The sequence below is a fragment of the Melozone crissalis genome, unplaced genomic scaffold, assembly GCF_028551555.1.
Source record: "Melozone crissalis strain CALT ecotype California unplaced genomic scaffold, PUWL_Pcris_2 ptg000063l_1, whole genome shotgun sequence".
Classification (NCBI taxonomy): domain Eukaryota; kingdom Metazoa; phylum Chordata; class Aves; order Passeriformes; family Passerellidae; genus Melozone; species Melozone crissalis.
Window position 1 is genome coordinate 7,108,102 of NW_026535841.1, and position 27,000 is coordinate 7,135,101.

The following is a 27,000-nucleotide window of genomic DNA, read 5'->3' on the forward strand; positions in this document are numbered from 1 at the left end:
TTTAAATGACTTTTTTTTTCTAGAGAGGATTAGGTGACACTGAGCTAGCAAAAAGAGCATTTTGCTGACTGCTGTCGCTCTAAAGGGTATTCTGAGGATACTTATATCATTTACCAGGCTGGCATAATTCTGATACCTCTTGTACCAATGAAGATCAGAGGAAGTATTGAAGTGATACAAGTTAGATCAGGGAGAAGTAGTGGGTCCCTTAGTATTTCATTCCTCCAAGACATTTCTGTCTCCTCATACTCCTCATACTGGTCCATGAGGCTCATTGTGTGCAGTAACACACATTGTGTATTCACTGAACATTAAATGATGCCAGCAAAAGAAAGAATGGAGACATTTGATCTGTTTCAAGTTAGATTGTGTAAAATGCCCAGGAGAGATTTAGGTGTCTATGGCTGGTCAGGTATTCAGGACTTCCTTACTTCTATTTATTAACAGACATCCTAGCACAAATTTAGGGCTAGATTTCAAGACTCCAGATAGTCTAAATACTTTATTGATTACATTTTATACACTGTTGCAAAACACAAAGTGTAAGGTACTTTGTGATTTTTTTTTGCTAGTAATACACTTGTATCAGTACATGGCACTAATTGCAGACAAATTATCTGCTGCTGTGAGTCCGCTCATGAGAAACTACCTGTAGATAATACATTTTCTTTTTATACCAGTGACTTTTGTATTGGCTAATACAACAATAAATTTTCCTTTATGATACTGGCATTTTAACATATAATTACACAGCCCATGTGTAACAGAGTGTTGGAGGTGTTCTCTGTTTTTAAGATGTGGCTGGGTTGGCCACTCTGCCCATGAAGAGGAGGCAGCTGGTGCGGTGCTCATAGATCAGGAACAGGAACGGGCGATCCACGACAAAGCGGATCTGGGTGGAGAGAGGCATGAACCCCACCGTGGTTATTGCTGCAGCCTCTGTGCCCTCCTCATTCACTGTGATTGTGCCTTGGTGATTGAACTGTTCAGACAAACAAAACAGGAAAACAAATCAGAGAAATTGAGGCTCTCCTAAGTAAATGAAGGATCTGCTCACAGCCTTCCCTGCTCCTTGTCCCACACCCCTGCTGGTCATCCTACACAGCACCAAAAACCTTTGGGGTTTGTTCTGTGGAGAAGCCTGTTCCTGACTGACCACAACACTCTTAATGCCTTTGCATCTGATTAAACATGTGCTTCTTTATGTAAGGAGGTAAGGACAAACCCACAATCCTCCCTCCTATGTCCTCCAGAAAAGATGAGGAAAAAATCTTGTTTTAGCTTACTGTGTACTATTATTACTGAGCTGCCATGTTATTGGGTGATAGAGTTTAATCAGAGAGGAGGTGAAATGAGGAGTAAATACCCTGTCAATGGTGATCTTCTCATCTGATATACCAGAGTAGTCTCCATTTCCATTGAACAGTTCTTCTATTCCCATGGATCTCAGATAATCAATCAAGTTATAAGTCTTCTCCAGCTTAAATTTAGGCAGAACCACTTCTCTTGTTCTAGTAAAAATAAACACAAAAAGGAAAAATCATTGAGCAGATATTTATGTGCATGACTGGTATGACCTGGTATAGCTTGGATTTTTTGCTGTTTTCAGCAAGCAGGACACAGATATACAGGACTGTACTTTTGCTTTGAAAACTTGAGCTTTTAAAACTGTGCTTTAGCAAATTAATTCCCCTGTGAAAACTGTTTGTTTGCCAATTTGATACTTCATTTATAATGATTTGCATTATTTATGTGTATAAGGTGTGTGACTTTGAGCAGTTCAGTGCATGCTTGTAACAAGTGTCGAGCTGTCAGATTTTCTGAAGTACTAAACTGGAGATCTGTCACTTATTGTGTACAACAGAAATAGGCTGAATTCCTGGATAGCACATCAAATCATCTCCTTTTATCAAGTCTGAAGACAGATACACCTAAGCTGTCATCTTTCTTAAGAGAGGCTTTATTATTTTTCCTCTCCCATAATTGTGATGTCCTTTGATTATGGAATGTGTTCCTTTACACCCAGCTCTGTTGAAATGCTCAGTGCTGAACAGAACATAGACTGATGTGACCAAGATTATTGGTGCAGAATAATGTTATTTTCAGAGTCTTGTTTTTCCTTCTTATTGTAAACTTTATCAGTAAGAATGTTTTCTTTTAATCTACATCTTTAAGTACTCAATAGAAAGAATTTTGAAGCTTTATTACAATTTTCTACTTCAACCATCCTTGATTTCTTGTCAGTATTTAAATTTTGAGAGATCACCAGTCCTGATTTTTAATTCAATATATCCATTTTTGGAGGTTTTTTTCCATATTTTTTACTAAAATATATTATCCTCTGCATGCTTTACTTACCATCATCAGTCTCATCGAGAAAATACATAAAGACTTTACCAAGATGTGCTTTTCAGCAGATACCTGTTTGTCATGCTCTTCTGCCACTTTTCCACCACTTGAGGTGTGATCTGCTTCTCGAGGGCTTTCATGCCAGCCAGTTTGTGTGGGAGCACCACGAGCATGCTGATGTTGCCCACGAAGGGCAGCTGGATGATGCTGCAGTCCAGCTCGGGGTCAGCAGCAGCCAGGAAGGTGCCCTTGGTCTGCATCATGGGCACCTTCACCGTCTGCTTCTCGTTCAGCCGGAAACTTCGCTTCGTGGTCATCTCCACTGGAAACTTGTTCTCCCAGGTTCCTGTTCATGCAAGGCAGAAGACATAAACCCCTAGGTGGCTGTTTAATGAAATGTTCCCAGAATAGGTTTACACCAAGCTTTCAGTCAGCTGGATTGGGATTTACTGTAGGAGATTGTTGATTTCAGTGAAGCCTGAATTAGAAGACAAGTTTTAAAGTGACTTTGAAATTCCTGGCTTTCAGCCTACCATTGGTCTGATTTGAGTGTTCTGAATTACAAAAGCAGGTGAACACAAACCAGAGATAAGAATTTGATTGGTGTGTATTATTTTTCCCTGTGAGGAACCTCGAAATTTAAACAGATGGGTTTGCCTCTAGAACAACAGCTGACCTAGCTGAGTTTTCTGAGTTGTGATGCTTGAATCCATTTCTGAAGGCACCTCTTTGGAGAATGTTAGTGGTGTATCAAGCTAAGCAAGGGCTGTATTTGTTTTGCATACAGATGCTATGCTGAAGGCATTATGTTACCTTAGTCCAGTCAGAATGGTTCATTTTCTGTTATAACCTGAAGAATTGGGGTGTTGACTGCATAATTCTGTGGTCCAGTTTGATGGGATAACAGGCTTCTGTAGATGTGCTGAAATCTGACAAGTTTATGCCCAAATAATGCAGTCCAACACATTTTGCAGCCCAGAAAACTTTGCCCTCCGGGTTTGAAGCTTTTTATGTGGAGATACTCTGGATACCAGAAGTATTCATTAACTGTTGGAAAGAAGGTTTTTTAAATGCAATGTTCTATTAGTCTTTTTATAGAACTGTGGCTCTGGAATAAACATCATTTCTTAAGGAGCAGACAAAGCTGGAAGATTATAGTGGAAGTCGGGTTACCAGTATTTCCTGTAAAAACTCAGGAATTTATGTCATCATTGGCAAGCAAGTATGTGAGCAATGTGACTGTGACTGTGTGGAGAGCCTACAATATAACCTTAATTGGTTCCTTAGTCTGACTTTACCAGATTTACTGTGAATAAGAAAAGAAAAGCCTCAAGTCCATCTTTCATTCTAACAGTTCCTGCACAGGTCAGGCTGATGGGGACCAGTTTGAAAAGTGATCAGACTGTGGTTAGTAGTCTGAAAGGTATGGGGTATAAATTGGATTATGCTATTCCCAAACAAATAGTCTCACTTCCAAGGAATACCCAGTATCTGGCTGTTTTTCAGGGAGCAGAATTTACAGATGAAGGACTCTAGCTGTCCAATGACATGGGGCTACTGTGGGCCAGGGGACCTTCAGCAGCTCTGCCATCCACTGAGGGGTGGGAGACATAATCAGCTCTTCCTAATGAAAAAGAGGAGCTGGGGAATATTTTTCTTGGATTCAGTTTTGCAAATGTGTTTGTCTTGGTGTAGAATACTGATCCCCAGCAGGAGCTGTATGGCCAGCTGAAACCAGCTGGCACTTTGACTTCTGTGACTTTCTGTTTTGAATCTTCCCCCAAGATGTCTTTTGGATCCATCTGTGGTGGCAGATGTCTCCATTGAGATGTTGTGTCCATTGTTGTCTCCATTTGTCAGTTACCAGAACTGTCATGGCTAAAATAACCAGATCCTGCTTGGTAGGAAGCTCAAAAATGATTACTCAGAGCTGTGCAGAATGGGGAGTAGGCTGGACATCTGTACAAGATAAAATGTGCTTCTTACCAACATAAATAGTTTCTTGATGGTCTTTGATATAAAAGGAGTTTGAAACCTCACAGTGTTTGTCAAGTATCCCACCACTCAATCTCACTTGTACTGAGCATCTCTGTATATCTGGAAATGCTTACAGGTTTCTTAGTTCAGAGGGCTTAACAGAGCTTTTCTGCAGTGGCACAAACAGTGCAAATGGAAAGATGTGGACAAAATTTGGCATGTTAGAAGGAGTATTGTGGGAACTAAGAAACCTAGGTGCAGAACAGTTCCAATACCATATCTGTGTATTTTTGTGGTGGTTTTGTTATTTTGAGATGGCGCAAGTATTTAAAAATTTCAGAATTAAACAAAAGGGTATTACACATTTCACCTAATTATGAAAAAAAAAATATCTGTTTCACTTTGTGTAGTCCTTTTCTTAGGATGGTTTAACAGGCAGTAAAATCCTGTATTTAATATGATATGATCACCAGGGATGTAGTCAAGTATACAAGTGAGGGCCTATTGGATGGTACCTGAGAATAAGAGATTACTGGATTTAATGCTAATGATTGCTTCCGATTCTTTTAGGGGTAAGGGGCATTATTCAAGGATGTAATTCCTTGCAAGTGAGTGGGAAAAGGTACATTTATAGGAGTGTTGCTTCTATAACCTGCTGAGATGGCAGCTGTAAGAGAGGCCTTTGTTTCCTGGAAGCAGGGACATAACTGGGGAAAAATAAACTCCTTTATGAATTTTGGAAAGGAGTGTGTTGTACTTGCAAACACTGTTACCCTTTTGGGCTGATTTTTCTTTCCTTACCTGTGTTTTTAAGTCACTTGATTTTCATCTTAAACAGTCAGAAACAGATTTCTTTTTTCCTCATTTCTTTTTTCATTGGCACCTCCCACCTCTGCTCATTTAATGTAATTTTAAAAACTTGTTCAAAAACTAACAAACTTTCAACCTGAGGCAGATAACTTAGTGTAAATGTAAAGACATTGAAAATAAGTGTTTATAATAACAATATATTGTAGAGTCTTTACTTCAAGCCTCTTTAACTCTTCATTAGGAGCCCATATCAGCAGACCATTCATGCTGAATTCACTGTGATATCCATGCAGTGAATGTGTTTGGTTTTACTTGTAGAAGAGCAGTGTTTTGGTTATTCTCTTAGGTCCCCTATATGGACTTGATGACAAGGATCACGCTCTGATCATGTTAAAAAATTGCTTCCTTCAAGCTGAAATTCTTTGCAGTCATTTGTATGAGTCCTGAATGCTTCAGAGATGTTAAGTGCTTTAACTGAAATCGACCTGTAGCATTTTGGTGACACTAAGACTGAATGTGACTTGCATGTGCATCTATACCTCCTCATCTGATACTTCCACCAAGTTTATGCTTTCTGGGGCTATTCCGCATTCATATGTTGTTTTTCTGTCTCACTGTGAGTCATGAAGGTTTTGGAGGTAGTAAGCATTTGCTCTATGTATGCAATAACTTCAGAGCATTGTTGTGCTACAGAAACAGGCAAAAATGGGCTAATAATACAGATTCCTAATGAGGGAGTCAGTAGTTTTTTTGTAGTGTACATTAGACTTTAATTCTGTCTGGGATTTCTAATGACATATGGCAGTGCATTGCAAACTGAGAAAATCCATCACTAAGATTGAAATAATAGAGTCTTACCTTTAAAGTAAAGACAATTAAGAATCATCATCAGTGTTGTAGGGTTGATATTCACAAGAGCTTCCTTTATTAATCCCTTGGTCAGCTTTAAGATGCGTTCATTGGTTTTGGCTATGAAGCTGGGATCTGAGAAATCAGCTGCTTGGGCATCAGCAAAGTAGTAGGTTTTCATGTTGGTTTTGAAATCATTGAGGACAGAAAAGTCTTTATGGATGTAAAGGTCATTGACAGACCTCAGCGTGAAGCCGAAGTTGCGCCTGAAGAGCCGATGGGTGAGCTTGCGGAAGAGGTTGTGAACGGTCATGAGCTCGTATTTGCTGCTGGCATTAATGAAGTCTTCAAAGCCAAGAACTGATAACACTTCCTGCTGGGTTTGATCCTTCAGACCCAGGGAAATCATAGCCATTGCAGTGGAAATACCAACGGGAGCCATGATAATGTTGTCTGAGGAGCTGGCCTTGTCTGCTACGCTGCGGTAAAGGTTGAAGCCAAAGTTTGCATTGAGGATATTGAGGCGCTGGATTCTGGTTTTGCCTTGGAATAGCTCAAGAATATTTCCTTGTTGAACTTCAGAAACCATGTGTGGGGCAGCATCAATAACATCACTGTAGTCATCTTCACCCAGTATCTTGTCAATGTCTAGGTAGTCCTCTTCCTCCTCCTCTTCAGGAATCAAGTCATTAGTGATGGTGTTTTCTTTGTGAAACTCGAGTGGTAGGTTGGGCATGTAAGTCCCATTTTCGTGTGGCTGCGCACCTTTAAGGCTTTCAAAATGCTCAGTGACATCCTTGACTCCACAAAATGTGGAGGTTATGATGACAGCAAAGGCAAGCAATTGAAATAGGAACTTCATTCTGACTGGTGAAAGCCTGGAAAACAACATAACACAGTTGAGAGAGTCAAGGGTAATTGAATTTTAGTTATCTGTTCCCTGATTTTAGGTTCATGCTGATTTCTGTGGCAGCAGCAGATATATAGTTACCCTGTTTGACAGCACTGTATTTTAGTGGAACAGATGTCAGTTAGATGGGTAAGTCTGTTTTACTGGTAATTGGTTTTGCTTACACAATGCCTCCAGCCTGCCAAAGAGTTGATTGACCTCCTCCCATACAAATAGTCATTACTGGCATATTTCAGCAGTTACAAACTCATTACCCAGAATATGTGGGACCCTTTATTTTAAACTGTTACACTTAAACTGTACACTAACTGTGTGAGTAGTGTGTGCTGAAAATACACTGTGAAGTTAAGTTTGAAGATTTGAGCTTGGTAGGAAGAACAGGGACTCCTGATCCAATCCCCTGCAGAAACATACCAGAAAGCTGAGATGTACTGAAAAATTTGAAAAACAAACATCCTGTAGCTACAACAAAAATGGAAGTTTTGTGGGAGTATTTTGGAAAAGCAAGGCAGCAGTCTGGTGAATAAGGGTGATCTGGGCATGTAGAAAGACATGTATTTGCACTGAGCCCCATTAGTGGGACTGCAGTTGGGCATAAACGTCTCTCCTGGCCTGCTCATGGCCTTACTTGGGTGTGTGTCTCAATGTCTGTGCACCCTTTCTGCAGCTCTGTGTCCTCATCTGCCACTTTTGTAATGGATTGGCTTGATTCTGCTTTTGGCTTAGTTATGTTTTGTTTCACTTTTCTGCAGAACTCGTAGTGCTCTCTGTTTTCTTTGTGGTGTGAAGTCTCTGTGGGCTCCCTTCAGAGCTTTGTTTCTCTAGGGTTTCTGGGATCCCAGTTCTAGATTTCTAACCTCACCTTTTTTGTTTGAGATTACATTTAAGTAGAACCTGCATTTTTCTAAGGAAAGCTTAATCTGTCTCTTCATCTACAGAGTACTGGACTACTGCATTTTAAAATTATTTTTAAATCGAGAATTTTCTTTAGTATATATTTTAAGAGAATCCATCAGACTTACTCAGTTGGAAAACCCTCCACCAAGAAGTAGATCTGAGAGACTTTTCACCATAATATTGAGTGCAGTAAACTGATCTTAAAAATATATGAAAAAGTATAGTTGCCTTCTGTGACTGTCAGAGATCAAAATGTAGGTGTTCAATAGATCTGTTACCTGAAACTGAATGGGTGTCTGAATGCCAGGCCTGGGGTTTAACTCAGACTTAACTATAAAGTTATTTCACAAATTTATAAAGTTAATCTCAATTGATACACTTTCTTGAGTAAAAGGCAGTTATTTACAATATAATACAGGACAAAATACTGAATACAATTAAAAAAAAAAATCCCACTAAGGTGTTGATTAAAATGCTTTTTAAATTAGGAAAGAGAGTTGTTGTGCAAAGTATAAAGGTTCACATACCTGTACCTGTTCACTGACCTGTATATCAGTGAATAAAACCTTGAAGGAAAATATTTTCAAACATGTTGTAACAGGATTGAAATAACTGAGTTGACAGATGAGTTTTTGAAACTCTCCTCCAGACTAATTTGCTTTAAATCCTAAAACCATCTAAGGATGATCCTCCCATATAAAAGAATCCATTGTTTTGCAGAAAGTATCCAAATAAATATCCAAATAAGAATTTGTTTTACACTGTGACTGAGCATCTCGAGTCAGTGTTTTTCTTATTGTTTCTCCATAAATTCATTTGTTTTTTCCCCGCCCCCAGAAGTCAGGCCCTTAGGGCTGAGATACTCTGTCCAGTAACCATTGATAAACATTTTCTCTCTTGGCACAGCAGAATTTGCTGTCTGTATTCCCAAATTTACATTCTCATCTTCACCAAACTTCAGTTTATTGCTCAGCTGTACTTACACAGGCAAAACTTCTCCCTTCTCTGCAATATATATATCTTTGGTGAGATCTACCCAAAATCATAGAAGAGGTAAATGAAGCTTACCTTTAAGCCACTGTAGGGGAAGAATGTGTTGAAAAGCTGAAGTAAAGGGAACAGCAGGGTTTAAATCTGAACTTTGACGCTGCTTTTTTGTGTATCTCCCAAAGTAAACATTCTCTAAACCAAACACTGCTAAACTTACTTCGTCAGCCAAAATCCCTCCCTTGCCTAGTGATCTCTGCTGAATTCTCTGTTGTTTGTTGAACTACTTTTATAGCTTTGCAGGTACTTGTTCCCTTTTGAGGAAGGTCTTTGAGCAAAAATCAGTGTGTATGTAAAGTTTCAAAGTCAAGCACGCACATAAACTTGACTGTTAATGACAGGAAAAGCCATGTAGGTACTGTTTGTGCTGAAGTGGGGGACGGGGGAGCATCTTTGTGCAGATGTGTCTGAGGCCTCTGTGGTTGTGGTGGGGTTTCTTCAGCTGGTGTTGTATTGGTGCAAAGATTTGCATTGCACAAGCAGCTATTTACCCCATAGTGTTGACCACCAGCTTAAACTCAGACTGATTTTATTATAATAGAGAGATTTTTTCATGCTTTTTCTTTTTAAATGACTAATCTCCCTCATGATTTACAAATGCATCCGAAGTTGGCTTTATGTAAGGTTTCACTGAAGTACTGCTGGCACTCATATCTGGAGAGAATTATTGTGGTTAGAGAAAACTTCGTCAAGCTAGGTTAGAATGTAACATTTTGTTAATAAAGTTTACAGTAGTAAAATACAGTCATATTGAATAAAGCTTGTGGTTTATTGGACAATTTCTCTTACTTTTTATATACTGCCTGTGCTTTAACTCTTTTTAGGATAACACACTATGGTCTTTGTTATATAAATGTATCTAAAATTGTAAGTCATGTTGGCTGAGAGGATATACTGCTCCTCCAATGGCAGCAGCTGTTTGTGCAAAAAGAACCAGAGAATTTTAATAAGTGTGTTGAAAATAATGCTCTTTTACTTGCTTGTTTAGATAGTAAATTCTTCAGAACTGATGTCATTCTGTGCGTGGGTGCAAACAATGAAAGATCCCCAATTGGTGCCTCAATGTATTTCCACAAAGCTGATAAACAATAGCAACCAGAAGTGGTTTTGACTAATATTTATTTGGTTTGGAGTTCCTTTACACTGAAGCAAAGCTGCATGGCATTGTCTTCAGGACAGTTTAAAGGACCATGTGGTCTCTTCCTCCCTGCAGTGCATAGTATACTAATATTATGTATTCTCCTCAGAGGTTACTGTATCAGCATGGTGTTATTCCTGTGTAAAACAAAGGAAATTCTTACTTCAGGCATCTCAAAGTTAGCCTTTCAGTTCTCCAAAAAGAACTTAATTTCTATAATATAACAATAGTAATATAATGCTAGTTTTCATAGGTGACAAAGAATATTACCTTTGTAAATCATAGTAAAGAAGGTACATGAGTTGATTCCTTAGTGTGGAATTAATTTATTCTGAGTCCCACCATTTTCTGATGTTAATTTTTATTTCTTTGGTAGCTCACTAGACGCTTGCCACCCATCAAGAAGGCCAAGCCCAGGCTGCAGAAGCTGTTCCGTGATTTCTGGTTGTATTCGGTGCTGATGGGGTTTGCTGTGGAAGGATCAGGTACCCTGCATTACTGCTCACATTTCAACTTTTGATGAATCTAAATACAACTCTCTGCAAACCATTCCCAGTAGCTGGAAGAAAAATTACAGGCATATAGAGACTTCAAATGAAACAGTTTACATGACAGTCCTCTGGTGGGATTTCTTTAAATCTTTGCAGGTTTTTTTTTTTGTCAGATTCAGCACAATACAACTTGTACTTAGTTTTATTCCTAATAGCTTTAGTTATGAGTTTTGATAGCCAGATTCCTGAAATGGAAGATAAGACACATGGGGTACAACGGTAACTAAGTAGAAGCTTCACCTAAGTACACTTTCTAAGTTTGGAACATGGATCATGTGTGTTGAGTGTCTGGGCTTAAGAGCATGAAAAATCTGCCCTAGAAGTAGTGCAAAACTTGATAATGCAGGTAACTTTGTGAAACCTGATTTTTTTTAATACCTTCCTCTTTCTACTTCTGTTCCAGGTCTTTGGCCAGAAGAGTGGTATGAGGGTGTGTGTGAAATTGCCACCAAGTCTCCATTACTCACCTTTCCCAGCAAAGAGCCACTCCGATCTGTTCTGCAGTACAATTCTGCCATGAAGAACGACACCGTGACTTCTGTAGGAATTCATTTCTTCTATTACCTCCTTCCATAGTGTCTGCCAGTGTTAAATGACATGGTACCTGTGATATGTTGAAATAGCACACCCCTTCAACCTGCCTCCTGTTAGTGAAAAGCAGCTATGTTACACTATTCTTCTCACATCAGGGTGCTTAAGTGACTTCAGGTCAGTTTTATGGAGTGTTAATACAAATGTTTAGGGGGAGTAGCAACACCACCTTGATTAGGTGTAGAAACCAAGTCTTTGTGGAGATGGAAGTCTCTTAGTGCTTTTTCATCCATTTTGTACCTGACAAAACTTGCACTGATTGAAAAAAGAAAATCAACAAAGTTTGAAAGGAAACAGCACATTCAGGCTTTCAAAGAAATGTTACATCTGCTCTGGCTTGATACTGGTATTCTTCTCTCTCCCTAGAATTTGTAGGGCAGATTTTGCAGGACAGATTTTGCCCAAGGGTTCTTTTTGGCTGATGAAATCTCTTTGGCTCCCAAACAATACAGAAATCTGCATTGTGCCTGGATACATAGTTCTGTGACACCAAAGACTGGCACAAGTCCATGAGGTCTCAGGAGCTGGACAGTGCTGATGTTGGTCAAACTTCATGCTAAATGTGTAGGAATTGCATTTCTTCATTGGAATAACTGCATGGGAAGTACCAATTATTTCTGCCAGAAGCTTGATTCCGGATTTAATTCTGTTCTGTATTTGAAGCATTGTAACTTTCTGAGTCAGGGGAGTTTGGTCTGAGTCTGTAGGCAGAAGCATCCTGCCATATTGTTTGTGAAGGTTGAAATGTTAATGAACAGGTGGATGAATGTTTGAGGACACAGACTGATACAGGACTCCCACTTCAGATAAGTTCATGTATTCATCTCTAGGCTGAATTAAATGAACTACGGAGCACCATCATCAATCTCTTGGATCCTCCTCCAGAGGTGTCAGCACTGATCAATAAGTTGGATTTTGCCATGTCCACCTATCTCCTCTCTGTTTACCGCCTGGAGTATATGAGGTTTGTGTTTATCTATATTTCATTTTTTCACTTATGAAACAGCAAAAAAACCCAAAACCAAAACAATCAGTAAGTTCCTGAAACAAATAAAATTGGAAATAAACAAAACCTGAAACAAATAAACAAAGCCCCAAACGTGCCAACTTAAAAAAACTCTCCTTCCCTAGGGTGCTGCATTCAACTGACCAAGATCGCTTCCAAGTCATGTTTTGCTATTTTGAAGATAAAGCAATTCAGAAGGACAAATCTGGTAAGATTTGCCTGTCTAGGTTTCCTCTCAACTTGTGGTATGAGGCAATTATCTCCAGGCCTGCAAAGCAGAAACAAATCAAGCAGCTATATAACAAAATGAATCATGTTCACCAGATTGCCGCTGCTTCATTCTTGCCAAGAACACTGGTTTTGTTTTGAAACAAGTTCAATATTGGCTGAGTAAACATAAACACTTTTAACTGTTAAGCCTGGTTTATAAAACAAATGTAATTTTGACAATGAAACCTGTCACTTCTCTCCATTCCTCAGGCATGATGCAGTGTGTGATAGCTGTTGCTGATAAGGTGTTTGAAGCTTTCCTGACAATGATGGCTGATAAAGTAGGTTATCTGGCAACTAAAATTTTGAATTTGTATAAATGTTGTCATTTCAGTTTATGAAAGTGATTTTGTCTGTTCCTCTAGGAGCTTCATACTTCTCTTTGGCATGTTTTTTAGCCTAAAACTAAGGAGAATGAGGAAGAGCTGGAGAGACATGCTCAGTTCTTGCTGGTGAATTTCAACCACATTCACAAGAGGATCAGGAGAGTTGCAGACAAATACTTATCTGGGCTGGTAGACAAGTGAGTACAGATTTCATGTTTCTCTTTTCACAATGACTGTTCAGCGGTTGCTTAGGCACTTGGTGACACTGGTCAAGTGGATTTCTTGGCTGCTACTTCTGCTGAAACCATGCTGTCTCCTTGCAAAATTACATTCAGTGGTGTTTTTAGCCTGAGCTCAGAAACCCCTGGTTAAAATGTGTGTCTGCTCAGTATTGCCATGGGTGGAGCAAAGCAAAGTGCCCATGATAGAAATGCAGTCTCAGCTCCTGTGCAATGGCTCTCCTCAGCTTTTGGCTCTGGATAAAGCCAGGCTGTTGTGAGGCTTTGTGGCTTCTATTGAGTATGAGCTCACCTAGGGATGTATAACCTGGCTCTTTGAGCAGCTCCCTTGATGGAATAAGGGCCTTCCTCAGCTCTCCATGGCTACTGTATTTCTGAATTCTGTCTTGCTCTAGATTTCCTCACTTGCTGTGGAGTGGAACTGTGCTGAAGACTATGTTAGATATTCTGCAGACATTGTCTCTGTCTCTTAGTGCAGTAAGTGCTTTTCTTTCCTAGAATTTTTTTTTTGCTTTGTTCTGCATTTATTTGATACTTAATTGAGTTTGTAATTTGGTTTTCCTTTTACTAAGATTGATAAAATCTTAATTTTAAATTCTGTGAAGCAAGAATTATCTTTGCAACCCTATTTCATAAGTAGTAAAACTACTGCTAAGAAGTTGTCAGATGTGGTTTGCAATTATTGAAATGTCTCATTTGAAATAAAATTTCAGTGGTGTTTTTCTGGTTTGTGGTTTGTTTGGCCTTCTGTGAATTATGGAATTCAGATTATATTCTCTCCAGTCTGTGTGTGTGTATCCATATTTCCTGAATCTGTTACGTACTAGAATTGTTGAAGATGGAAATGCTTTTATAGAATTTTATTTTAATAATAAATGTTGAGGAAAGTGCTTTGAATTTTTGAAATTATATATTCTAAAAATCAAACTGGAATGCAAACAGTTTCTTTTAGAGGTGTTCCAATTGAGAGCAAGTATCAGCAAAAAAGGTTTGGTAATCAGGCTTCTTGTTTGCTACCTGTAGTGTTAATGGCAAGGGGTGATGAATTCTGTCTTACTGAGAGTTGATAATTGTTTCTATTTAGGACATTCACAAGGACCAACCATACTATGACATTCCTGATGCTCCCTACAGAATAACAGTCCCTGACACACATGAAGCCAGAGAGGTGAGTGGCCCTCCTTGATTTATCAAAGAATGAAATAATGCCTTGTTTCATAGCTTGGAGATAAATTGGTGAGCGACTCTGAATGGTCATTTTTTAAAAGTACTTCACTAGGAGATTTTTATAATAGGAAATGAGACAGTATTTATGTTTTTGTAAATTTAGATTATTTTACTTTACCTAAAGCATGACAGTTCTTTGCTAATCAAGGGCACATTCAACTGTTACAGAAAATTTTAACTATGTCATGTTGCTACAACTGTCTTGCTCCCTATGTTACTTATTGCACCCTTAAGACCAGTTCCTCTTGTTAAATGTCCTGTATTTTACTGATTGTGTTGATGCTTTTTATTCTAGAGTATAGTCAAGGACTTTGCTGCACGCTGTGGGATGATTCTGCAAGAGGCAATGAAATGGGCTCCCTCTGTTACAAAATCTCATCTACAGGTAATGGGCCTGCTTCTGTGAAAATTTGATTTTTGCACATCTTGGACACTGCAAATCTACCTGAGGTTTATATTTCCTTCCCTTAAAAAAGAGCCTCAAGGGTTTTCATCCTTGTGTGAAAGGACAACTAATTACTTTCCCTTCTTCCATGTAGTCCAAACCACTTAATTTCATAAGAGTTTTATTGTCAGAAGTGACTCTTTTTTAAGAGAAGATCGTGGCCTTCAAGCATTTATCTCTATAGCTTTATTTATTTTGAGTACAGAAGGTGTCTTACTCTGTGTATTTAGGAGGGCATTCAGAAAATCTTATTGCCAGGGGTACAATGCCTGGAAGGGATGAGTAGAGACAGTCTTTTGTCACAGTTGTGTGTAACCTAGTTTCCTATGGTTTGCAGTGATGCAGCACTTGCTTATCTGTCTTGTTTTGAGGATAATGAAGCATTCTGGAGTTTGATTGGTTTTTTTTTCAGGAGTACCTAAACAAACACCAGAACTGGGTATCAGGGCTGTCCCAGCACACTGGACTGGCCATGGCTACAGAAAGTGTTTTGCACTTTGCAGGCTACAACAGGCAGAACACCACTCTGGGAGTGAGTATTGTTTATTCCTGTGTGCACTGATCTCCTCTCTGGGGACCAGTGACAGGAGGCAATGTCATGAAGCCGTGGCAGGGGGGATTTAAGGCTGGGTGTTAGGAAAAGGTTCTTTCATTCAGAGGGTGGCTGGGCACAGGCTTCCCAGGGAAGTGGTCACAGCACCAAACCTGACAGAGTTCAGGAGGTGTTTGGACAATGCTCCCAATGGTGTGGTGTCATTGTTGGGTTTGTCCTGTGCAGGACCAGCAGTTGGGCTCAATGATCCCTGTCAGTCCCTTCCAACTCAGGATATTCTATGATCCTGTATCCATGGAAGAAATACACATAATCCTTACTTGGTTTTGATCAGTCCTGGTGCTGTTGTATATAACAATCCTGATACTACTACGATTATAAGCATAAGGAAATTTAAAACATATGTGAAGGAATAAAAAGATAAAGAGACAAATGGTTTGATATGAGCAGTATAAACACCTTGTTATGGTCCGGCCATAGGCAACCCAGCTAACTGAAAGACCAACTTGTGTGAAGAAGGACTACTCCAACTTCATGGCTTCTCTCAACTTGCGCAACCGTTACGCAGGAGAAGTAAGTACAGGGTTTTCCATGACTGTGGGGTGTCCAGAGGCTCTGGCATCACTTCTCAGGGGATGATGTCCTTCCAGCCTGTACTGGTGTATGGGTCTATGTTACATGAAACATAGTCTATAAAGCCCTTCAGGATAAAGAGTATAATTTTCCCAGCTTATTAAACAGATCATTTTAGTGTTAGTCTTGCAGATAAAGCTAAAGATTAGATAAAGCTAAAGATTAGATTGCAGTTAAAGCTAAAGATTTGGTAAAGTAGTAACAAAAGATGCCTCTGTTTGTGGAGTTCCCTAATCAGCATGTGACCAATACTTAACTGGATTCCTAAAAGTACTGTTCTTTGTTGAAACCTCCCCTCAATTTTACAGGTTTCTGGAATGATTCAGTTCTCAAATGCCACAGGACGAACATCTGACCTGAATAAACTTATGGTCAAAGACCTGAATGCTGCTCTTGAATTAAGCAATACTGAATCCTACACCCAGGCCATGTTTAAGTTGACTGCACTGCTAATAAGCAGCAAAGGTAATGAAAACCAAATGGAGTTCTGCTTTCTGATGGTGAATGCCAAGAATAATAAACTACAAAAACTATCCATATACCAACCCAGTATGCATCAACTTGCAGCAAAACTGTGTTTTGAGTTTTTTCAATTAAGCTAATACCGGGGAAAAGTCTCCTTAAACCAAAAGCTATTTATTATTAGGAACTGATTATTACTTACTATGGACACCAGTTTCATGCTGGTGTGGAAAGCAGTTTTTCTGTTGGAGAAATCTGAGTGAATGTTTGTTTTCAGACTGTGATCCCCAGCTCCTTCATCATCTGTGTTGGGGACCCCTGCGAATGTTCAATGAGCATGGCATGGAAACAGCAATTGCTTGCTGGGAGTGGCTGCTGGCTGCCAAGAATGGAATAGAAGTGCCGGTAGGAAGTGATTTAAGTACTCATTCTCTGCCCCTGTGAGAGGGAATAGAGAAGATTTTGGGAGATTCACAGATATTGTGAATCTGTGTCAAGGATGTTTAAATGCACAGTTAGTCACTTTAGTCTGCCAGGAAGTTTCTGTTCCTGTATTGTTGGAAGTCTGAGCACCCCCACGAGGTGGACTGTGGGAAGCAGACCTTTCTCAACAGCATCAATGTTACAGCAAAAGAAACCTGTTAGAAACCCAGCTGTAGAATTTACTTTGCTGATGAGATGCATGAGCTGTTCATTAATTGACTCTATATTATCACAAACTATGGAATGGTGTTTTGAAACAAAGAGAAATCAGTGTCCCTGCTCATTAATCACCCTCTGGTATCTGGTATTGCACCATTATATAAAAACATAGGCTTGCAAATGTCCTAATCCTGTAACAGGCTAAGCCAGTTGTATTTTGTGAGATGGGATCAATGTAATGGTAATAAAGCTACTCAGCATGGTGCAGTGAGAAAGCTGTCTCTGGTAATTGCTTTGCTTAGGGAGCACCGAGTGTTTCACTTGCTGGAGACAATCATCCATCTGAATTTATTTTGTTGAGTTTACTTGCAGGTTTCAGTGGTTGACTTCTTAAGCATCAGTTTCATTTTTTTCCATTGGGCATTTGGGGAAATGTCTTTGTATCTGATTGAGGAGAAGAGAGAAGCACCCTTGGTTGCTCAGCCCTCTTAGTACAGAGGATGCTGCTCCTGAAAGCAGGATCAGCAAAACTGAATTAGGTGCCATCTTTATGTTGTGCTTGATCAGCCAGAGTGTGTTCAGTGTGCTCAGTGGCCAAACCAGGTCCTGCAGGTCACAGGAACCTGGTCTGTGCTTGTCCCTGCTGGGCTCGTCTGGGAGGCAGCAACCTTTGGTGAGCAGGAGGATGAATGGCATGGGCTGATCTAACAGTTCAGTCTCCTCAACAAAATACTGTGCCTGGTTGCTGCTGCCTTTAGTCTCTGTTACTAGCTGAGATTCTGGGGGAGTCTCCCTTCCTTTTGTAATGTACTATGTGAAAGAAACATTTTCTTTCAGGTGGGATGTACAGACTTGTCTCTGCCTCTCTGTCAGCACTGCAGTGAATTTGAATTGATGTAGTAGGTTCTTGTGTGTGCTGTGGGGAAAGTTTGTGCTTTCCATGTAAGAAGATGCCCTTGAAACAAGAAGCACTGTCACCTTCTTTTTTGCAGTTCATGCGGGAAATGGCAGGAGCCTGGCAAATGACAGTGGAGCAGAAAGTTGGGCTGTTCTCTGCAGAGCAGAAAGAAGCAGATCCATTGGCAGCCTCAGAGGAGAGCCAGCCAAGGCCCTGTCCACCAGAGGTGACCCCACATTACATCTGGATAGAGGTGTGTATTTTTTCTGAATGTCCCACCTGTGGCAGTCTGTATTTCCTGTTGCTGTGATTTGGGGAAGGACTGGAGTCATGTGCTCACAGCCAGGAGAGCCACTCTGTTTAAATGAGCATAATCATTGAGGGGGAGGAAGGTGTTTGAAGCAGAGAAGTCTAGGGGTGGGCTTTGAAATTCAGAAAGGTCAAAGGAGGCATGGTGTGTCTGTCTCTTTTTCTCAGTTTTTGGTGCAGAGGTTTGAAATAGCCAAATACTGCAGCTCTGACCAGATCGAGATCTTCTCCAGCCTCCTCCAGCGCTCCCTGTCCCTGAACATCGGGGGCGCCAAAGGCAGCTTGAACCGGCACGTGGCGGCCATTGGGCCCCGATTCAAGTGAGTGCTTGGGGCTTTCCTCCTGCAATCACAGAAATGAGAAATAAGGTTATAGGGAAATGGAAGAAAACAGCTGAACACTGCATGTTTAACTTGGCTTCAGGTGCTGAGGATTGCTTTAAAAGCCTGCAGTGATGCAGTCTAAGTGTTGTATTCTTGTTGTATTCATATTTCTCAAATCCCATACTGTACCAAGCTGTTCTTCTCTGCAGCACAGTTCTTCGTGCCTTCTCAGGAACTCCTCCTGGGCACTCGACCTACCCCTTTTTATTCCAGTTACCTTCACAAGCTGCAGCTGCTGCCCAACTGAGGACTTCGCAGCTGTAGCTCATTTGGAGTAACTAGGACCCACTTCTTTGATAATTAGATCTTACAGGGACTCTCTCCATATATAAACTCTGTTTTCAAAGCAGAAGTTGATCACTTCAGCTTGAAAGTACTTTTTTGGTGTTTCAGGAAATTTCATGGGATGATTTCATATAGTGAATAGCCCACATCATGGATCTAGTAATGAATCTAGTCTTTGCTTCATCAGTTATTTTCACCTTTTGTGACTTGAAGACTTTCACTTTCTGTGGTTCTGCAGTCACAGCTTTAAAGCAGACTGGTGATAATGTGAACAGGTTGCTAAGAGCTCTGAAACAGACACTTCTCAGGCTGCACTTACAGCTGTAGTTGTGGTTTGCATGGGGGGGTATTGGTCACCATTTTGGGAGAGCCAACATTTCCATTCTCTATTTTGCTTATTAGGTTGCTGACCCTGGGTTTGTCTTTGCTGCATGCTGATGTGGTTCCAAATGCAACTATCCGAAATGTTTTGAGAGAAAAGATTTATTCAACTGCCTTTGATTATTTCAGGTACTCTTTATTTTGAAACAACTCACTGAAAATGTGTTTGTGTTTTTCCTGGACCTTCAGTGATACTTCAAAGCAGCAGCTGTTTTTATCCTCTAGTGATTTTTCTTCCTTTCCTTTTTTACCCACTTTAACAGAAACTTGTCTTGTGCTTAAGTATGGTTGATGAATTATCTCAAACAGGCTTAGATATTAGTTTCAGATTTTATGTGTGATTTAAAAAGCAGAAATGTTTCTATTCTTTTCTCTTTTTTTCTTATTTTGAAGTTTATTCAATGCTCAAAATTGTATCTAGATTTATTAGGTTTAAAGAACTGCTGTTATAGTATGTGTGGCTGAAAATGTGGTTTTATTGTTTTCAAAATACAGACACACTGAATCTGATTATTTCAACATTTGACACAGGCACAAAAGAAAATTTAATTGATAGGAATGTCTGAATGTGAGGAGGTCACTCAATCCTAATAATAACTTTCAAGTGATTCCAGGATGCTGACAGACTGCTGCCCTAATTTTCAGTTATAATTGGAAGTTTGTGCTCTTCAGTCAGACATAATAAAGCCACGAGGATAAAATGTAGTGATGTGTGGTCTCATCCTTGTAGATTTCAGTTAGAATAAAAAGTACAGCTTGATTAGGCTGGTGAGGGGTTTTGACTGCTGAGAGTTTTTTTCACCCCCAATGTATCCAATATTACATTATTTGTGTGATTTCTTCAAGCTGTCCTTCAAAGTTCCCTACACAAGGAGAAAAGAGGCTCCGTGAGGATATCAGCATATTGATCAAGTTTTGGACAGCAATGTTCTCAGACAAGAAGTATCTGACTGCCAGCCAACTTGTGCCACCTGGTGAGTTCCTCTAAGTGCTGTTTTAAAAGTGTCTTTTCCACTGTTTTAAAAATGGTTTCCTTGGATTCTACATCAGATCTGTGCTCTGTTCTTAGATAATCAAGACACCAGGAGCAACCTGGATATCAATGTTGGATCTCGACAACAAGCTACACAAGGATGGATAAATACTTACCCTTTGTCCAGTGGCATGTCAACCATATCTAAAAAATCAGGTATTTTTTGATTGTAACCAGCTCATTACAGCCAATTTTACAGCATAGTTTATGTTCAGATATTTAAAGTCAATATTTATTTTAAACATCAGGCTCATATTCTGGCAGGCTGTTTAACTACCAGTGCCAAACTCTGAAAATCAAAGGCAGAAAAAGTCTTACTGGTGACAAGCAGGAAAGTTCTGATATCACCTGAGTTTTTTGATAGAATGTTCAGTTCAGTGCAGGAGAAATAAGACTGGAAGAGATCAAGTTGTATTGAAATCCTGTAAGGAAATTTTTTGCTTTATGGAAACATGCCCCTAGTGCTTTTTGGAGACAGCAGAGTGCCATTAGATCATGAACTGTATTTTTGTACAGTTTTAAAGCTAGTGCTCCTTCTTTTTAGAAGACTAAAGTGAATGCACTGCTTGCTACAATAATATCTCTGTAGCCTGTTGTACTTCATGTATTCAAAGAACACCTGCATGATGAGTGGCTGCAGTGCTGACTTCTGCTGCCACTCTGATCTAAGTTACAGGTGCCCTGTGGTTATTCAGTTCTTCTGTGTCCATGTTTTCAGCTGTGGACAGTTTGAAAGTACAGTTTCACCTGCTGATCAAAAGCCACTGAAAACTTTTTAATCCTTTTCTCCAGGAATGTCCAAGAAGACAAACAGGGGGACACAGCTGCACAAGTACTACATGAAGCGCAGGACATTGCTGCTCTCATTGCTGGTGAGTCATCAGAAGGATGGGCAAACTGCATGAATTTCTAATACCCTCCTATTGTTGCAGGATATATAAACTAAAGGATGAGATTGGGAGTGTTTTGCTTCTTCCATAAAACCCTTTATTTTTCCTGTTTCCTTCAGGCTACTGAGATCGAACGCTTGATCACATGGTACAATCCACTGTCTTCCCCTGAGCTAGAGTTGGATCAAACTGGAGAGAGCAGTGTAGCAAACTGGAGGTCTAAATACATCAGTCTTAGTGAGAAGCAGTGGAAGGATAATGTGAATCTGGCTTGGAGCATTTCTCCTTATCTTGCTGTGCAGCTGCCTACCAGGTGAGATATTTCAAAAGAAACAACTGATGCAATTACTGCTGCCTTAGAAGTTGATTGTGTATACAGTAAATAAGGATAGCACTTGCTGCTGGTTGCAGCCTCTTGCATACTGTCACAACTGTTTGAGACCTTTGAAAAGAAGTAGATTACTTAATCGACTCACTTGGCTCAGTCACTAATGAAGTCCACCTGCCTTTCCTACCATCTACTCTTTGCCAGCGCTTAGACAGTGTTTGATTCAGAAGAAATCAGGTTTGTTTTTTAATACCATTCAGCCCATTAGCAAGCACAGAATTTAAGCTGTGCTAAAAGTATCTTGGAATGCAGTGGTTTTGCTAGATATTGGCTTTACTATTATAGGAGAATTAGCATAGTTGGCTCCAGAAGGGAAAGGAAATTCTTTCCCCCTTACGACAGTGATGGTTTTTGCCAACTAGAGTTCTGTACACTGCTTGCTGTAGAATCCCAGACAGAATATTTCAGCCAAGAATCCACTAGTGGAAGTGGGCTGAAATACAGCTGGTTTATACAAAAGCGCTGGATGAGGACCAGTTGTTTCAGAGTCCCCTTTCCACAGCGCGTTGGGGTATGTTACTTCATAGTTGGACTATTTGTTTATTGAGCATATAGTTTTCTGCCTTCTGCTGTTCTCATCTTCACATAAATACAAGAAGCCATCAACATTTTCTAATAATGTTATTGTGTTCCTGGTTACACCTAGGTTTAAGAACACTGAAGCTATTGGAACAGAAGTGACCCGTCTGGTCCGGTTGGACCCGGGAGCTGTTAGTGATGTTCCTGAGGCAATAAAGGTACCTGTGAATATTTTTACTGTTACAGGGCCCCAGGAGGCCCATTTCACTCAGATATATTGGAAAATACAGTCTTCACTTACCACAGTGTATGTTCTAGTGCTGCCCATATCTCTGGTAGGAGAGAATGACAGAACAGCTGTGGAAATAGGATGCTGAGAGGAGAATCACAGCAGTAAGAGGAGGTAGCCAGTTAGTTAATGGTGCACTTCTGGGTATTCTCACTGTACACAAAAGGGTTCAAAACTCATCACCTGCACTACAACCACCATTTCTGTTCCTTTGGCATAATAAGTGAAAAGATCACTGGGCCAAGCCATGATGAGTGCTGCTGCTGAAGTTATTTCAAGCATAACATTTTCTGTGTATCCAGAGGCCAGGGTCTGGAAGTGAGGAAGGCTCATCATGCTGATCTGCTGTAGAGCACTTTACCCTGTGAGGGACAGTCTTGTCAGAGCTGTGTTCTGTACGTCACTTGTAAAATAGATGGCAGGAAAATGGAACCATTTTTGACTCTGACAAAATGACTCATCCTTTATTTTTTCTATCTGTTCAAGAACTCCTGGATTGTGCTTTTAGTAACTTCATTTGGTGTTCTGGGAGGTGAGATGATTCCAACAGCTAGGTTTCCATGGAAAAAATGCATTAGATAAAACAGCCATAGTTTTGTAAAAAAAGAATGTTCTATATTTCACTTGCCCTGTCTGATGTGTAGTACCTACACATCAGTGAATGCTACAAACCCCTGATGTATCTGACCTGCTTTTTCAGTATCTGGTTACCTGGCACACCATCGATGCTGATGCACCTGAGCTCAGCCACGTCCTGTGCTGGGCACCCACAGATCCACCCACTGGCCTGTCCTACTTCTCCAGCATGTACCCACCCCATCCTCTGACAGCCCAGTATGGAGTTAAAGTCCTCAGGTCTTTCCCTCCGGTAAGAAGAGTTCCAAGAAAGCCTCAACACTGCAGGGGAAGTTCTGGCCCTGGTCACTGTGGCCACAAGTTTCATTGTAATATTTCATTGTATTGCCATGGAGAGGCACATGCTAAATGGGCATAGCACACTGCAGAATGTGCACTGAGTGGAATAGAAACTTGGAGCTGATTGTCACATGTAAACCTGGCTCATGTATTTGCAGCTTTGTTGTAAATGACACTAAGCTGAATTCTTCAGACTGCCCTTCTCAAATAATCTCTTTTGCATCTTCTTTCAATGACAAAGTTGTTTCTTCTAAGGCAGAAGAAAGCTGTTTTTTAGCACTTGTCAGACTTCTGTTAGGACTGTGAAGTACATGATTATTAATTATATTTTTGAAGGGAGTAACTAAACAGAGTAATACTGAGATTTGAGAGAGTTGCATGCATAGTTTAAAATGAAGAGGCAGGGGGATTTTGTTTATCACGTAACTGAAAGGAGCTTTTCTCTGTTTATGTGACTCATCTTCCCTTCTGACAAAACAGTAAAACCCTGCCATCCCTTCTCTTTCAGGATGCCATTTTATTCTACATTCCACAGATTGTTCAGGCACTGCGGTATGACAAGGTGAGAGTATGAATCAGCTGCATGTGAAGAAAACAGATTTTTAATGCAGCTTTTAGATTTAAAACAGTAAATCAAAAATTAGGTGTAATCTAATGCTGCTTATTATTATCCTATCTTTGATACATAGAAGAAAAATTATTGTCTCTAGAGGCTGGCTGGTTTTGGATACACCTCTTTTATGAACACAAAAACCTGAGAAAGGCTATGTAGCTCATCTGTCAAAAAAGAGGTTTTGTTATGGGAAACCCCAGGTGAGGACTCTGTTTGAATAGAGCTTTTGGAGGTCTGCATGAGACTACCAGAACTGAAATTAAATCATTACCCTTAATCATTTTGCTGTAGAGTTCAGCAGAGAAGACATCCAGGGGTGTCTTGTGCTCTATCACATGTATGAAATCAGATCTCAGCCTTATCTTGCAGGAGCCAAAGTAAAGCTTGACAGCCAAGTTCAGAGTTCATTAATGTGAGATCATTCTACCTGCCAGTGAGGCAGTGAACTCTGCTCAGTGCTTTATTTTCAGGTGAACATGTTCCCATCCCATGGTGTAGGTGACTGTACAGTCCCTGTGACACTGTAGATTTCTGGTATTACAGGAGCATGTAGCAATGCCAGGCAACACCGGTGTCCCTGTTACACTGTGCTCTGTTCACATAGTAGAAGATGCTCTGAGCTCAAAGAGATTTGAAATCCAAAAAGAACAGATGGAAAATGGCCTGTGGTGGGGAAAGGCTGATTAGAATAACAGAATAGGTCAGTAACAAAGCTGAAAACAATTTAAGATCAAAAGATTTGCTACCTTTTAAAATACACTGTCATTCATGTCTTTTTAGCAAAATGAGAGGGTGCAGAGGTCTTGTTTTCATCCATTTAACACTTTCTGGGTTTGAAGCATCGCTGTTACAAGCAATAATATCGAGTCTGAGAGTTGTAGAACTTTGATCCTTACTGGTCTGCCTGTGGTTGCAGATGGGTTATGTTAGGGAATACATCCTGTGGGCAGCTTCCAAATCCCAGCTCCTGGCTCATCAGTTCATCTGGAACATGAAAACCAACATCTACCTGGATGAGGAAGGACATCAAAAAGATCGTGAGTGCTTTAAAATGTAATTTGACTTGACTCCTTCTCTTTTCCCAGTTCAGTCTAAATCTTCTTCCTGCTTCTTGCTTGTTAGGAAGAATCCTTTTAGCTGGGAAATTCTCTTTTACTTATAGAGGTAGGGCCCATTCTGCATCAGTGCCTGATAGTCTGTCAAGAGAGACAGGGTGCTGCTTCCCTCAGTACCTTTTGCTGAATACTATCCAAAGGTGCTGATTTCCATCACCCATATAATTTTACTTTCTGAAATAAGCTTCTGACTCAGATGCTTCCTTTTTTTCATATGCAGCTGACATTGGGGAACTTCTGGAGCAGTTAGTGGAGGAGATAACTGGCTCATTGTCTGGCCCAGCCAAGGAGTTCTACCAACGGGAGTTTGATTTCTTCAATAAAATCACCAATGTTTCAGCCATTATCAAGTAAGAATTGCACTTCAGAAATTGTGCTCTGTTTGTGTAAGTTTGAAACAAACTTGAGGCTAGTGTGTAGAGTAATGTATAATATGCAGATAATTAAAAGGTAATTAATCTTTCTAGGCCATTCCCTAAAGGAGATGAAAGAAAAAAAGCTTGTTTGAGTGCTCTGTCTGAGGTGAAAGTGCAGCCAGGTAAGATGGGATTTAGTTGTATAAAATTGTGGGGTTTTGCATTCAACATGGTTATTTATTTTCTGTAAGCAAATCTTGAAATCCCAATGAGTGGTGGTTTATAGAGATTTCAGTTTTGGTGCTGGTGGCTGTTCTTGTTTGATTATTTCTTTCTTGAAAAAAATTCAAATATTTTTGTCCATCCAGTAATTTCTATATGGTACATCAAAACTTACCCAAAAGCAAGTTAGGTAATGCATGTAGTGGATAAAAGTAGAAGTGTGTGTCTGAAGAGGAAGAGTAAATAAACTACTTTGCTTTCTACCACCTTCTTTTTTAAAAAGATGTGGCGTTTTTGAGAGGTTTTGTTATCTCAAGAATTAAGCATGTCCAGTTCCTTTAATTCTCCCCTTTCTCCCCTTCCCTTGAAATGTCATTATCTGTGGGTCTCTTCAAATCTTGAACATACATTTTCCCAGCCTGAATCTTCTCTTTAAAATGGAGCTTAATGGAAGCTTTTCCTGACCTCTAACAGGTCTCAGACCTTTTACCATGTGTTGGTGGCTGAGGGCACTGCCCACTGGGGCTGCTGCCACATCTAATTCAGGACTGTTGTAAGAGATGTCCTCTCTGGACCTTTCTGTGGTACAGGTTCTGCAGTATTAGCTCAAAACTGTATTTTATTAGTTTCTGGAAATCTTTCACTAATGCAAAGGATGCCACATCCTTCATGGCTCACTGTAATCTCCAGTTTCTCTCTGACATTAACTGGAGACTGTAATCTCCAGTTTCTCTCTAACATTAATTCAAGACTATGTACTGAAGTTGTGGGCACTGACATCAGTTATTGTCCAACTTGCATTGTCTCACAGTGGATTTGTCCTCAGCTGTCTGCTGTTTTGCAGGCTGTTACTTGCCCAGCAATCCTGAAGCAATTGTTCTGGATATTGATTACAAATCAGGAACTCCTATGCAGAGGTACTATGCTCTTGTTATATTTATTTACATATATATATATGTATATATATATGTTAAGTTAATTAATGACATTCAAGTATTTTTCTGTAAATTTTTGTTTGGCTAATTGCACTCATCATCATCATCTTGTTTCTTCTGTACTTTAGTGCAGCAAAAGCACCCTATCTGGCCAGATTCAAAGTGAAACGATGTGGAGTCAGTGAGCTTGAAAAAGAAGGTAACTGCAACTTAGTCATTGATACTACTAATTAATAGTCAGCAACGTCTTTAAAACTGCCTGCTTTTAGTAACCTGTACCACTGCACAAAAAGTATTTCTGTGTTGAACTTTGTCTGCCATGATTCAGCTGAGAAATTAAACTGGATCAAAGGAAGAGAGAAGAAAATGCTGAAAAACTTAATTTTTTTTAAAGTCCCAAGAAGCAAGCCACATAGGGCTCTTGAAGAAATTCTAACAGTTATTTTAGACTAAACTAGAAATCACTGGCTTTTTCTGGGTTTTTAGACAGTAGCAAAATCCAGATTTTTGCATATTTTCTCTCAGGCATTGCAGGCATTTATTAGAT

General features: G+C 39.9%; 2 protein-coding genes across 2 annotated transcripts in view; one reads left to right on the forward strand and one right to left on the reverse strand.

Moving 5' to 3' along the window:
- PI4KA (phosphatidylinositol 4-kinase alpha) overlaps window positions 1-27,000 on the forward strand; it is a 54,105-nt gene that overhangs the window by 21,148 nt on the left and 5,957 nt on the right. The window contains exons 20-47 of the mRNA XM_054288503.1: window positions 10,354-10,462; window positions 10,932-11,068; window positions 11,950-12,083; window positions 12,251-12,333; window positions 12,606-12,676; window positions 12,794-12,918; window positions 13,356-13,437; window positions 14,045-14,128; window positions 14,483-14,572; window positions 15,045-15,164; window positions 15,666-15,758; window positions 16,127-16,283; window positions 16,558-16,685; window positions 17,915-18,073; window positions 18,298-18,449; window positions 19,200-19,307; window positions 20,025-20,152; window positions 20,248-20,367; window positions 21,004-21,083; window positions 21,221-21,414; window positions 22,136-22,226; window positions 22,998-23,165; window positions 23,721-23,774; window positions 24,742-24,862; window positions 25,161-25,290; window positions 25,408-25,478; window positions 26,363-26,435; window positions 26,582-26,652. Of these exons, the coding sequence (XP_054144478.1) occupies window positions 10,354-10,462; window positions 10,932-11,068; window positions 11,950-12,083; window positions 12,251-12,333; window positions 12,606-12,676; window positions 12,794-12,918; window positions 13,356-13,437; window positions 14,045-14,128; window positions 14,483-14,572; window positions 15,045-15,164; window positions 15,666-15,758; window positions 16,127-16,283; window positions 16,558-16,685; window positions 17,915-18,073; window positions 18,298-18,449; window positions 19,200-19,307; window positions 20,025-20,152; window positions 20,248-20,367; window positions 21,004-21,083; window positions 21,221-21,414; window positions 22,136-22,226; window positions 22,998-23,165; window positions 23,721-23,774; window positions 24,742-24,862; window positions 25,161-25,290; window positions 25,408-25,478; window positions 26,363-26,435; window positions 26,582-26,652 (3,133 nt within the window). The remainder of the gene's footprint in view (window positions 1-10,353; window positions 10,463-10,931; window positions 11,069-11,949; window positions 12,084-12,250; window positions 12,334-12,605; window positions 12,677-12,793; window positions 12,919-13,355; window positions 13,438-14,044; window positions 14,129-14,482; window positions 14,573-15,044; window positions 15,165-15,665; window positions 15,759-16,126; window positions 16,284-16,557; window positions 16,686-17,914; window positions 18,074-18,297; window positions 18,450-19,199; window positions 19,308-20,024; window positions 20,153-20,247; window positions 20,368-21,003; window positions 21,084-21,220; window positions 21,415-22,135; window positions 22,227-22,997; window positions 23,166-23,720; window positions 23,775-24,741; window positions 24,863-25,160; window positions 25,291-25,407; window positions 25,479-26,362; window positions 26,436-26,581; window positions 26,653-27,000) is intronic.
- Window positions 471-8,965, reverse strand: SERPIND1 (serpin family D member 1). Its single transcript, XM_054288504.1, has 5 exons — window positions 8,861-8,965; window positions 5,995-6,863; window positions 2,422-2,695; window positions 1,367-1,511; window positions 471-982 (listed from the first exon to the last, which is right to left on the reverse strand). Exons 2-5 carry the CDS (start codon window positions 6,845-6,847, stop codon window positions 791-793), a joined length of 1,464 nt encoding a protein of 487 aa, XP_054144479.1. The 5' UTR covers window positions 6,848-6,863; window positions 8,861-8,965; the 3' UTR covers window positions 471-790.

Excerpts from the sequence above, each read along its gene's own strand:
- SERPIND1 (XM_054288504.1), bottom strand. The coding sequence starts at position 6,847 with ATGAAGTTCCTATTTCAATTGCTTGCCTTTGCTGTCATCATAACCTCC. Across the intron at positions 1,512-2,421 it reads CAGAAGAGCATGACAAACAG|AACAAGAGAAGTGGTTCTGC; the intron begins GTATCTGCTGAA and ends TATTTTTACTAG. Across the intron at positions 983-1,366 it reads AGAAGATCACCATTGACAGG|TTCAATCACCAAGGCACAAT; the intron begins GTATTTACTCCT and ends TTGTCTGAACAG.